Genomic DNA, 12,675 nt, shown 5'->3' with positions numbered 1-12,675 from the left:
AACAGAATTGAAGCCCTGCTGTAACTGTCATGCAATATGAAAATAAACTTTTATTTGGTTAACTATGTGTATATATGTGTTTTTAATCAATGGTCATATAATTGCATAGCGGTCTCGTGCGCCTTCTTCCCGCGCACAGCCGTATAGTAAACACTCCTGAGGTAAATAAAGTAAAATAAAGAAAAATAGTTATGTTAGTTACGTTAGTTATGACCGTTCTGACTGGTGATGACGTGGTGCGGGCAATGACAGTTGGGTGATCATCGCTCTCCACTTCCTGTGAAGTGATGTATCGATGTTCCCTTATTCCCTATGCCGTGCGCAGTGCCCTTCGAACTGAACATGTTCACTCCCTTCGGATTGGAACCTCACTTGAGATGGCGGAATACCCTGTGAAGTCCACTTCGCAGTCCACTTACGGTCGAATGGAACGCACCTGTACTTAGCAGCGAAAACTCCAGGCAGGAAATGTGTCAACAGACGTGTTGGTTTGTAGCATTGATCCGCGGTTTGCAGAAGCAGCAATGGCAATCGAGCGATTTTTGCAGGTTGTGCAAAAAAACAAAAAAAACATGAACGCACTCAAGCGATTTGTTTGCTAAACTAAAGAAGCCATTGCGCATCGTCGAGAGGTTAAAAGGAATTGGATTGGATTAAACCCGCCAATAGCGCGCCAGGTGGATAAGCCAGTTTGTGATTGGTCCCCTCAAATTTGTAAGGAAGCAGGATATAATAATGTACCGGTTTCCAGCCTGAGCTGCAGGGCAAAATCAAATCGCCGGCAGATCAGGCTGGGTTTACCCAGTCTAACTGTTAAATGTTCTGTTGAGGAGATAAACATGGTGGACTGTGTACAATTCACTCAGGGCGGGGTCTATGCTAATAGGGCAGAGTCCTTCAGCAGTCGTGGGCATCACAAATGCTCATCACAAATGCTAGAATATTCAAATGGCTTGTTCTGAGACTGCTTATGAAAGAAAAAAAGAAGAGTGGATGGATTTTTACCATTATAGGGTGGTTGTGTGTACACACAGTGCCTACAAACTATGTAAAAAAAACTATGTTTAAATGTAAAAGTGAATTTGCATAATAGGTCCCCTTTAAACTAATTTCAGTTTATTGCCAACTTGGCATCATTTCTAGTTTTGTTTAGTTTCAGTTTTTAATCATTTATAATAAATATCCTACTGCATTATTCCGTATAAAAGTAGACTGTTTTAGGGGTTCCTAGTATTGTAACATATCCAGTGAGGTGTCCTCCAACAGCAGGCATTACTGCACGCCTGCAGCGTTGCGCCCCAGAGCATGAGCTCTTCCCACCTCGCTGCTTCCTTTATACGCATGCGCGTTGTCGCTCATTGTGTTCGCAAAGATGGCGTTGAGTAAAACATTTGGACAAAAACCAATAAAATTTCAACTCGAGGAAGATGAGGATTTTTACATGATAGGTTCAGAGGTACGTTTTCTGTCTCACAGAGATTTGTGCGTATTTTTACACCTGATATGCATTACTGTAGCCATCGTATTAACACTAAAACATCTTTGACTTGTCTTTGTTGGTTGTTGCCAGTTAAAGATGCTGACATCTGCATATCGACGTTATGAATGAATGATTAAATGATCAATAGAGCTTGCAATCATCCCTGTTTCTCTATAAAGTGAAGCACTTGCCTTTCCGATCTATAAAAGTCAGATTTGAACTGCGATATTTATATTTGGGCCAGACAAGTTGGCAGATAACATTATAAATATAGCGGTTTTTCATTTCAATAATATGTTAAACATGTTAAAGTGAGTTCACACAGAAAGTAATTCTGTGATTATTTACCCCTGTTGTTCCAAACCTTTATGCTTTCCCCCATTGGAACACAAAAGGAGATGTTAAGAACTGACAGCCTCAGTCTCCATCTACTTTCATTGCTTCTGTTCTCACAATGAAAGTGAATGGTGACCTAGAGTTTGGAATAACATGAGTGTGAATGATTTTAAAACTCTTTCAACTGACTTAAACATTATACTCTGACACTCCATGCACACGGAAACGCATACTAGTACACTACTCTTACTATTTTTAGCACATCTTTCTATGGCAGAGATAGTAAGAGTAGGCTAGTATGTGTTTGCGAATACAGCAATGCATTTCTTTTAAAGGGATAGTTCCCCCAAAGATGAAAATTCGTTCATTAATTAGGCTACTCACCCTCATGTTGTTCCAAACCCCTAAGACTTTTGTCCATCTTCGAAACACAAATGAAGATCTTTTTGATGGAATCTGAGAGATTTCTGTCCCTCCATAGACGGCTACGCAACTACCACTTTGAGTTCATAAAGAGATTGTTAATCTCTGATCCATGTTAGTAAAGCGGTTTAGTGCAAACTGTTCTGAAGAGACGATTGTTTTATATGATGGAAAGATTGAATTTAGGCTTTTATTCACATAAACATTCATCAACTCACACATCAGTTGTGGTAAACGGAAGCTCAAGCATGTTCGTTTGATGTGCAAGAACTAATGAGGTTCATTCTCGTGTGTTACGCAGCACGTTTGAGCCTCCGTAAGAGGTTTGTTCTTGCGCGCCAAGCAGGTTCGGTTGAGCTTCTGTTGATGTTCACTGATCAATGTTTATATGTGAATAAAAGCCTAAATTCAATCTGGTCACCATATAGCGTAGTGATCGAGTCTCTTCAGAAATTTTTGACTAAATCGCTCAATTCGTATGGATTCATTTGACGATCTCTTTATTAACTTTTTGAAGCGTCAAAGTGTCAGTTGCGGAGCTGTCTATGGAAGGATAGAAAGCTTAGAAAAAAATGTGTTCTGAAGATAAATGAAAGTCTTACAGAGTGAGTAAATAATGACAGAATTTTCATCTTTGGGGGAACTAGTAACCCTTTAAGACAAGACCCCACATGTGGAAAGTGTAAAAACTAGATATCATCAAACTTACTAGGTGATCAATCTTAAGACAGTTTTTCTTTTTGTATTACAAGTTTTCTGAAATGTTGTTTAAATATGCAAATGAGGCATTATTGAATTAAATATGCATTAATTGCATTAAAGTGCATACATTTTCTTACATTTCCAGAACAGAAATCTGAACATTGGATGAAGCCAGTTTCAAAATTCACGTTTCATTTTGGTGAAATAATTTAAAGGTTTATACCGAGGGGATTTTGGATATCTCTTTTTATTACTCTATAAAACGAGAAAATACTGTCGACAGCCAGAAAAATAATTCACTATATCTTTAGGAGTAAAATGTTAGATAAACCAGTTAAATGATACATCAGACACTAGTCTGAATCAAAGTCATGTTATGGGAACAAAATAGCCCAAAATCTCAAAATTGACCAGTGAATGAAAAAACAGTGTAGTGTCTTCCTTTAAACACATTTAGTATTTACTTTTTTTTTGCTTTTTAGGTTGGCAACTACCTGCGCATGTTCAGAGGCTCTCTGTATAAGCGGTACCCGTCACTATGGAGACGCCTTGCATCCGTGGAGGAGCGGAAGAAGATTGTAGCATCATCACACGGTAAGTGATTCCTTTCCTTTTGAATGATCTTTTCAAAGTCTTAGGTCCAGAAAGCACCTGTAAGCAGCACCTACCTCATAGTCCCTTAGTCCTGCTTCTAGACAGCAGTTTGTGCAGTGTTCTTTTTGTTTTAAATCATGGTTCCACAACTTTAGCCACCAGTGTGACCCTGCTGAAGGCGTCTGAATGTGAGGAGATCTTCGAGGGGAATGATGAGAAGTACAAGGCAGTGTCCATCAGCACAGAGCCGCCGGCGTATCTCAGGTGAGGAGTCTGGTGGTCCTCGGTTATGTGATGTACAGGTCTAAATGGAGAACAAGAAGTGATAAAAATATAATAAATACAGCATCAAATCAACTGGGGTTGTTTTTATTAATACACATATGGACACTTCCAGTCAGTTTTGTGAATAGATTTTTTTTAAAGTATTTTATAGCAGATTTTTATATCTGTATTCTATATAAATTATTTATAATAATTTTTTACGTGTTTATATATGTATATTTATTTACTATGTATGTCCCCAAAAAGAGAATTTTCTGTTGGAGTTTGTTGTTGTAACCTTGTATCTGAAATGTAGGGAGCAGAAGGCAAAGAGGAGCAGTCAATGGGTGCCCACCCTACCCAACAGCTCCCATCACCTGGACGCAGTGCCTTGTTCCACCACTATCAACAGAAACCGAATGGGACGTGACAAGAAAAGGACATTTCCATTATGGTAATATGAGTAATGAGAGTTTGACAAGTACACACTCTGTTTATGGCTTTTCGTCCACTTCTGTTAGCTTTAAAACAAAACAAAAAAACATTCACTAACATACATAAGTATGTTGTACTAACATACATATTTTACTATCTTTTAATCGGGTTGTTCTGTAAAGCACTATGGTCAACTTAGTGGCTGTTGTAAATGTGCTATACAAATAAAGTGAACTTGAACTTGCTCAAAAGTTTTGGGGTTGGTAAGATGTTTTTAAAATAATTAAATGTATTATGTTCACCAAGGCTGCAATTATTTGATAAAGATACAGTAAAAACAGTAATATTGCAAATTATTACTACTACTTAAATGTTAGTATAATAATAATTTAATTATAAATAGTAATACTACTTATTACTACGACTGTTTTCTATATGATTATAGTTTCAAATGTAATTTTTCCTGTGATGTCAAAGCTGAATTTTTTGCAGCAGTCTTCATTGCCACGACACTTCATAAATCATTCTTAAATGCTGATTTTGTTGCGCAAGAAACATTTCTTATCAATGTTGAAAACAGTTGTGCAGCTTCATATTTGTGTGGAAACCGTGATGCATTTTTTCCAGGATTTTTTCAAGATTAAAAAGTCTTACTAACCACAAACTTTTGATTGGTAATGTATATGCTTGCGTACTTCTAAAGTACAAACAAAGCCAATTTGATGCTGTCTGCCTCCATTTAAAATATTTCCGTAGGAAAATGTCAACACAGGAAAGAAAATGTGCTCATCAAGCCATTTCACAGGTCTTTAAACATTTCTTGGGTTTGACCTGTCAACAATCATCGGCATGTTGCTCAATCTAAATATAATTAAGAAATGTAAAACTCTGGATAATTATTTAAGCAACTGTTGATTAATGCATGATGTTATCAGGACAATATCGAACCAGAGGATGTTTATGAAGGAACCAAACCACATTTCCGCTATATACTTCCCATGACTTAGTTGTTTTGGGTCAGCAGATGAGGCAATAGTCCAAAACACTGGCTTGTTATTGCGAAGAGGTTCTTTCAGGTTATGTTGTTTATCGCTGACAGAATCTTTTCTGATTGTTATGAAAAGCAAATACCTGATAGGCTAATTTTCCTTTTCTTCTTCCTCATTTCCTACACGAAAAGATAACCTGATAAAGGTTCAAACGCTCAGAAAGTCCCAGTTTTTAAGACAAACCGAAATTAGCCCGATGCATTTGTGTTTTTAGGTCCTCAATTGACCTACATCATCTTATCCCAAGAGGAAGTCATTTTGGGATATTTAGCTGAATGTAATGGCCCTTGCAATTTTTCAACATACCCTTCTGAGGACTGTGGTAAATGTCAATGATTGGCTTTAAATGAGACTGTTCAGACTAGAATGCCACCAGCCAGCTGTTGGTTTAAAGCAGTGCTCCAAAACAACTTCATTCTGCTGTCATTACTTACAAGACAAGCATTTTAAATCCCTCAAATAATCACATATGTAGGTTGTTAAACTTTCAGGCATTTGTTGTGTCAGAAAAGGGCAGGACATGAAGGAAAAATGTGGGCAGTTGTTCAGAATCAGAGCCCTGGTGTGGAGTTGAAGAGCACATGCTGCGCACATGGTGCTAATTAATTTTAGAGTGTGTTTATGGGTCTCTGCTTTCTTTCAATGCATAGTTTCGATGACCACGACCCGGCAGTCATCCACGAAAATGCATCCCAGGCAGAGGTCCTGGTGCCTATCCGCTTGGACATGGAGATTGATGGGCAGAAGCTCAGAGATGCCTTCACCTGGAACATGAACGGTAAGGCAGCAAAATAGAAAATAGTCATTAAAGTAAGGTGCAAAACTCTCATTCTCATTATTAATCTCACTTTAATAAAGAAATGAAGTTCAGACACAATCTGTCTGTGTGTGTTTTAGATGCTGTGACATTCTTACGATTTAAAGTAACTTTTCTATATATTTTAGTATATTTTCATTTGCAGTGTCTCATGGTCCTCCAGAGATCATTCTAATATGCTGAGTTGGTGCTCAAGAAACATTTATTTCTTTTAATAATAATATGTTGAAAACAGTTGTGCTGCTTCATATTTTTGTGGAAACTGATCAATTCTTTCAGGATTCTTTGATGCTTAGAACGTTCAAAAGAACAGCGTTTTTTTTAAATAGAAATCTTTTGTTACAGTCTTTATGGCACTTTAATGCTCAATTTAATGCATCCTTACTGAATAAAAGTTTTTTTTTTTTTTAAAGCTGACTTAAGAGTTTTGAATGGTAGTGTATGTTTTTGCTTTTCTTTTGCTGTTGAATGCAAGATGCATTCATGCTAAAGACATTTAAGTGCAGAAGTGTCTGCTTTTGCATCTCCAGAGAAACTTATGACTCCAGAGATGTTTGCTGAGATCCTGTGTGATGACCTGGACCTGAATCCTCTCGCCTTCGTCCCTGCCATCGCCTCAGCCATTAGACAGCAGATCGAGTCCTACCCTACCGACAGCATTCTGGATGAGCAGACAGACCAGAGGGTCATCATTAAGGTGTGTTTTACAGTAGTACCCAAAAGCATTTTCCGTTTTTTGGACGTCGACATCTTTGATATTACTTTGGTCACTGTGGTTACTGGTTAGAGAATACAGGCTTGCCTCCCATTGCACATTCATACAGACAGTATTCGAGGCGTTACGGTAAGATGCTGTGTGAGTGGGACATTGAGACTCACACCTGTCAGTGAAACCGGTTGTCAATCCCAAAAACGAACAGTGTAAATTTAGTGTATGTTGAAAGCCAATCATAATGCATGTGGCTAATTCTAGGGATGCACCGATATCGTGGCCGATACGATAATTATTTATATTTAAAAGCCGATAACCGATATGTTGGCCGATAAATCTAAATCCAAATTTTTATATAATTTTTGAGAGCCTACAAAAACAGGTCATGATAGTAATGATATAATGATATTCTCATTATAATTTTATGTAGCCTTAGCCTATATGACAGACTTGCACTGCACATCTTGCACTTAACTGTATTTTCCTTTTTGAAGTGATTCCAATCATATTTCAAGCAATTCAAAACCATCAAGGCGAACAGTGCGCATCTGAAGTGTCTCAGCTGAAGGAAATAATCCATTATTTACCAGCTTTAATATATCATCCAAGTTTTCTTATTGGGCCGATAAAGATAATATTAAAAATGAAAATTTATCGGCCGATAATGATATGGTGGCTGATATATCGTGCATCCCTAGTTAATTCCATTGCTGACCTGCATTGTGCTTTCAGCTAAACATTCATGTGGGGAACATCTCTCTGGTGGACCAGTTCGAATGGGACATGTCAGAGAAGGAGAACTCACCAGAAACGTTTGCTTTGAAGCTCTGCTCTGAGTTGGGCCTCGGAGGAGAGTTCGTCACCACCATCGCCTACAGCATCCGCGGACAGCTCAGCTGGCACCAGAGGACGTACGCCTTCAGGTGGGCAACACGCATACACTTCCAATACTGGCTCCCCTCTAACATCAGTTTGAGTTCTAGTTCAATTTTTTATTCTTTTGCTTTCTCATATGGTCAAGCAGTGCTTCACAGTTTGTGAAAACTATTGATAGAAAATTCATGTGCCTTGGGGCTTTCAGTTTCAGGATGATGATGGTCCATTTTTATGCAGTAGGCAATAAATGAAGTGGCTTGATGCACAATCCCCTCTAGAAACACTGTATTCCCCGTAGAGTCATTTTAGGACAGTTTCTTGTTTTCAAAATCACTGCTTGCCATGATTTATATGTGCTGTCATGATCTCCAAACTCATTTATAAACCGAGTGAGTGTAAAGGAAGACTCGCTGTGGTTTTCCCTCTGCGGCTCACTGTTGAGACATGATTTGTTCTTTAGTATTTATACCGCCACTTCACTGTCATAAGGCAGAGAATGAATTATTTCCCTAGCCTGTAATATTGCCTTGGAATTTACCCAATAATCAGTAGGTATTTTGTAAACAGACTAAAAACCTATTCACAGTTTTCGCAGAAGAATAAAAAAAAGAAACTATGCATGCCTTTACAATGATCCAACTTCTTTGCGTGTAGGTTGAATTTTTTTCCACTTGCCACAAAAACCTATTTACCAGTGAGAAAGATGTTTATATGGGTTATGTGTCTGGGATGGCATTCTAATCACTGTCAAGCAACAAACTATAAAACTCATAGCAGCAACAAACAAGTGCAGTGAAAACAATGGTTATGGATGAGTACAGAGGATTGTATTTATTAAAAAAAAATGTGACGTAATAAGTTAATTAGTAGTAAAAAAAAATTAAATGAACTTATTAAATAAAATAAGTCATATATATTTTAAAGAAATTAATTATATTCAGCAAGTATGCAATAAGTTGAAATCAAAAGTGACATTTGTTACACAATTTCTGTCTTAAATTCTTTTGAACTTTGTTCATCAAAGAATCCTGAAAGAATACATCAGGTTTCCACAAAAATATTAAGCAGCACAAGTGTTTTCCTCATTTATAATAATATGAATCAGCATATTTGAATGATTTATGAAGGATCATGTGAAACTGAAGATGGAAGTAATGATGCTGAAAATTCAGCTTTGTCATCAGGAAAAAAATTACATTCTAAAATAATTTTTTGTTTTATTATTATTTCTCAATATTGCTGTTTTACTGTATTTTTGATTAAATAAATGCAGCATTGAACGTAAGAGAAGACTTAAAGTAAAAAAACATGGGACGGTAGCGTATCTCACATGTATGGTGTTCTTGCATGTAATATTTACATTGATATCTGTGTTTGTTTGTGCTGTACTGTATTGTTTGACCTGTATCTATATCTTGTGTGTCTGTAGAGATGTCTTGGGCCCGGTTCCATTTTAAACAATGATTTATAGAAGGTCGTATGAAGTGGAATTTCCATAACGTGGTCATATATACACACAAACACATGGCATGTCTTGTTTACGCCACGAAATTGAGACCATCTTTAATGCGGTCTGGGCCTTTACATTCTCTTTTATTTGTCCGACAGCAGGCAGACAACTGTTTAAGCATTGTGACTTCTCTTTATTATGCCCTGAAGTAGTTTTATGTGTTTCTCTTTCCTCCTTTGGTTATAAAGTAACTACATTTTCTCCCTGCAGTACAGCCTACATTTATTTTTGCTTCCATAATGATTCATAATTCAGTTGCTTTTCTCTTGCATGGCTTGCAACCTTACTTTTGCCTTTTAGAGGTTGGGGTTTGTGGGGGCGTAACCAGTTAGCATTACATTTTCACCATGAGATCATGCTGTCTGTAGATCATAGGTGAAAATGGCACATTATTCGCTTTGTGGTTTAGTTAAAATGTTACTGAGTTTTTGTTTCATTCTTTGTGATTAACTTCATTGCTTTTTGTTTTTGCTTTGCTATAACCTTCTAATTGTTTGCTTCTCCCACTGTCTGTTCCAATAGGTCTGATTTCAGGTCAATATGCTTCAAAATTTCTTGATCTTCTCTCCCTCTTACCCCCCACGTTTCATACCCTGGGAAGCTGAGTACTTTCATATTTTCTTAATTTTGATATCTTTGCAGGGCTTGTCCCTGTATATTGACATTCCGATAATGCCTAATTCAGTTTTCCTCCTAAAAATGACGTAGCATAAACCTAGTGATGCCAGAACAGACTGTTCTGTTTGACCCCTGCATGTGCTGCCACAGCCTGGCTTTGATATCTGTATGACGGTTAAAAGTAAATCGTACAATTTATATAAACCGTTTTTCTTAACAAAAGTTGAATAGGTATTTCTAGATATCAGTCATCACCTTTGTGCCTCAGTGGTCATCAATGATGCATCATTGGTCTTCCATGATGTTTAAGTGATGCTGTCCACTTCTGACCTCATCTGGCTCATTTCCTGTAGTGAGAACCCATTACCAACGGTTGAGATTGCCATTCGGAACACAGGTGATGCCGACCAGTGGTGCCCTCTGCTGGAGACCCTGACAGACGCAGAGATGGAGAAGAAAATCAGAGACCAGGACAGAAACACAAGGTGACAAATTCGACCTTGCCTACTAGACACATTTTTATTTATTTTACATATATATATGAATTCATATGTATTGCACCTGAATATTATTGCTTTTTTTTTATTTCGCAGGCGTATGCGACGACTTGCCAACACCGCCCCGGCCTGGTAAAGACAAGACGTTACTGATGCTGCCACTCAATAAGCTCAGTCTCTCGAGTGGCCTCAGGGTTGCTGGAGGCCTTTGCACAGATCCACACAGCTCTAGATAACATTCCTCCAGCCTTCTGACCTCCTCAACCCACACAGCATTACACACTTTCTTAATACCAGGCCTTTAAACTCTGATCTAGCAACCTCATGGAGGCTGTTCGGGACGTCTCATTAGAATGCCTGTCGTTGCCGTTTATCTGGTCTTCAGTTATAGAGACCTCTGTCTAGTCTGGTTGTAAGAACAGGACATTGTTGAGAAGGTTTGATTGAGTATTGTGTTTTTCGTTAAAGGTGCTAATGCATACTATGAACTTGACTTGCTTTTTTTTAAATAAAGACAATGGCAAATTGTATTCTTATAGTTCTCTGTGTATATATTTATATAAATATGTTATTATTATTATTTATTAAGTACAATGATCTCAGTCATTAAAAACCTCTTAAGTAATTCTAAAAATAATAAAATGATAATTAGAAAATATTTTAATAATTAAATGTCAATAATAACAATAATTATTATTTCCAGGAATCATGGAAATTAATAAAATCTTATTTATTATATAATTTATATAGTGAATGCTGTTTTTTCTACTGTTCACTAGATGTTGCACTTTGAGTCATACCAATTCCTCGCTTTAAAGCTGTGGGAATTATGAATTTGTCTTGGTTTATATTGGTGTGCTTAAAAATACATTTTTCAATGTCTGTTTCAGCAGTCATTTATGTTTAAATGTTCCGTCATATGTAGTCTCATTCTGTGCATTAGTTCATCAGCTGGGCCCAGAATCTGTTCTCTTAACCAGATACGTCATGCACAAAGGACCGTTTGCTTCAGTTTCCAAAGCATTCTTTTGAAATTTGAGATGATGTGTCTTTAATGTGTATGGAAACTGGAAGCAGTTCAATCAAAATCCAGAATGCCCTCATTAGACGATGCCTGTGATAGATTATACATTCCTATAACCCTGTGCCAATCTATCACAGCACATGTAATTGGTGGTTCTATAAAAAGTAATGGAAATAATAAATACAGTAGAGTTCCAACCACCTTGACCTTTGTTGTGCGCTTAAAGAATCAATGACATTTTTAAAAATAAAAGTTACTGAATCCTTTTAAGCAAGCACTAACATACATTGAGTAAACAATAGGTCCATTTCAGACTTTTTACTGTATATTATTTGTTCACTGAATATTTGAAACCTTTAAAATAGATGTAAATAGAACATACTGATGCAATGTAGGAACTTTACCTGAACATGTGTTTACTGCATGCCTAAAACTCTTTAAAGTCTTTCCATTATTAGGATGTTTTTCTTTCTTGCACTTGACCACTAAAACCAAAGCACAAGCATCTCTGTGTGACTGTGACGGGATTTTATGTGTGACTAAAGTATAACAAGAAAACACCATTTGGCTAATAGGCGACTGAAGTAACTTACTAGTGCTGAACCACAATGACATTTTTTTTTCCGACACAGCATTTCTGTGTTTGTCAAGTTTAAACTGTTCACTTAAACCAGTAAACAAACTATAGGTAACGGAATGGGTTTGGAAAGAAATGCTGCCATTTTTCTGTTATGTACATTGCAGCTTTGACAAATATCACCTTGTAAGTTTGAAGGTGAATTCCACGTGCAATAATCAAGAAGCGCATCATCGTTAATCGCAGAGCTTTTTGAGTAAGTTCACGGCATGTGCCGAAACACTTCAAGTAGCCTGAGGTCATGCTTGTACCAAGACTCAAGAGATAAAGCCTTGCATCCATTTTGGCATGCTGTTCGTCGGATTCGTTTGCACGTTATTCGAGAATGTTTGGGTTTATCAAAAAAGGTTTTTAAAACTTTTTGCCAGTATGGTCTGAAGATGATTGAATTGTCTTGAGCCAAGGAATAAGATGAAAAAAATAATGGTTCAAAAGTTATTAGAACAAATTAAGTGAAACTTTGGACAGTTGGTGGCGCTAGAGGGATTGACTTATAGACTCCAAAATTGCTGTGGTTAAAGTTCAGACTGTCCTCTATCTGTGTGCCAAATTTCACAACTTTTAACCATACTGCCATAGACTCAAGATCGGAAGAGAAGAAAAGAAGAAGAAAACTAGCAGATACAATGCACCTTTCTGTGCTTGGCCCCTAATAACAGTACGACCCAATGAAGAGATGAAGCTCCTTACTCGAACAAACA

General features: G+C 37.2%; 1 protein-coding gene across 2 annotated transcripts; it reads left to right on the top strand.

The window, feature by feature from the left end:
- The first annotated feature begins 1,333 nt into the window (after positions 1-1,333).
- On the top strand, positions 1,334-10,843 carry smarcb1b (SWI/SNF related BAF chromatin remodeling complex subunit B1b). 2 transcript variants are annotated; one of them, XM_082140268.1, is made up of 9 exons: positions 1,334-1,456; positions 3,424-3,535; positions 3,691-3,799; positions 4,116-4,253; positions 5,934-6,061; positions 6,631-6,797; positions 7,545-7,735; positions 10,170-10,301; positions 10,410-10,843. In XM_082140268.1, the coding sequence occupies exons 1-9, from the start codon at positions 1,373-1,375 to the stop codon at positions 10,447-10,449; spliced, it is 1,101 nt and encodes a 366-aa protein (XP_081996394.1). In that variant the 5' UTR covers positions 1,334-1,372; the 3' UTR covers positions 10,450-10,843. The 2 variants fall into 2 exon arrangements, with proteins under 2 accessions (XP_081996394.1, XP_081996395.1); XM_082140269.1 differs by lacking the exons at positions 10,170-10,301; positions 10,410-10,843 and adding an exon at positions 9,721-10,163.
- Positions 10,844-12,675: the final 1,832 nt, after the last annotated feature.

The sequence above is a fragment of the Leuciscus leuciscus genome, assembly GCF_965113295.1.
Source record: "Leuciscus leuciscus genome assembly, chromosome: 16".
Lineage (NCBI taxonomy): Eukaryota > Metazoa > Chordata > Actinopteri > Cypriniformes > Leuciscidae > Leuciscus > Leuciscus leuciscus.
Note: the sequence above shows the minus strand (reverse complement) of the source record. Positions and strands in the feature narration are given on the sequence as shown.

Coding starts and splice junctions, on each gene's coding strand:
- smarcb1b (XM_082140268.1), top strand. CDS start 1,373: ATGGCGTTGAGTAAAACATTTGGACAAAAACCAATAAAATTTCAACTC. Junction 1,457..3,423: donor TTTACATGATAGGTTCAGAG/GTACGTTTTCTG, acceptor TTTGCTTTTTAG/GTTGGCAACTACCTGCGCAT. Junction 3,536..3,690: donor GATTGTAGCATCATCACACG/GTAAGTGATTCC, acceptor CCACAACTTTAG/CCACCAGTGTGACCCTGCTG.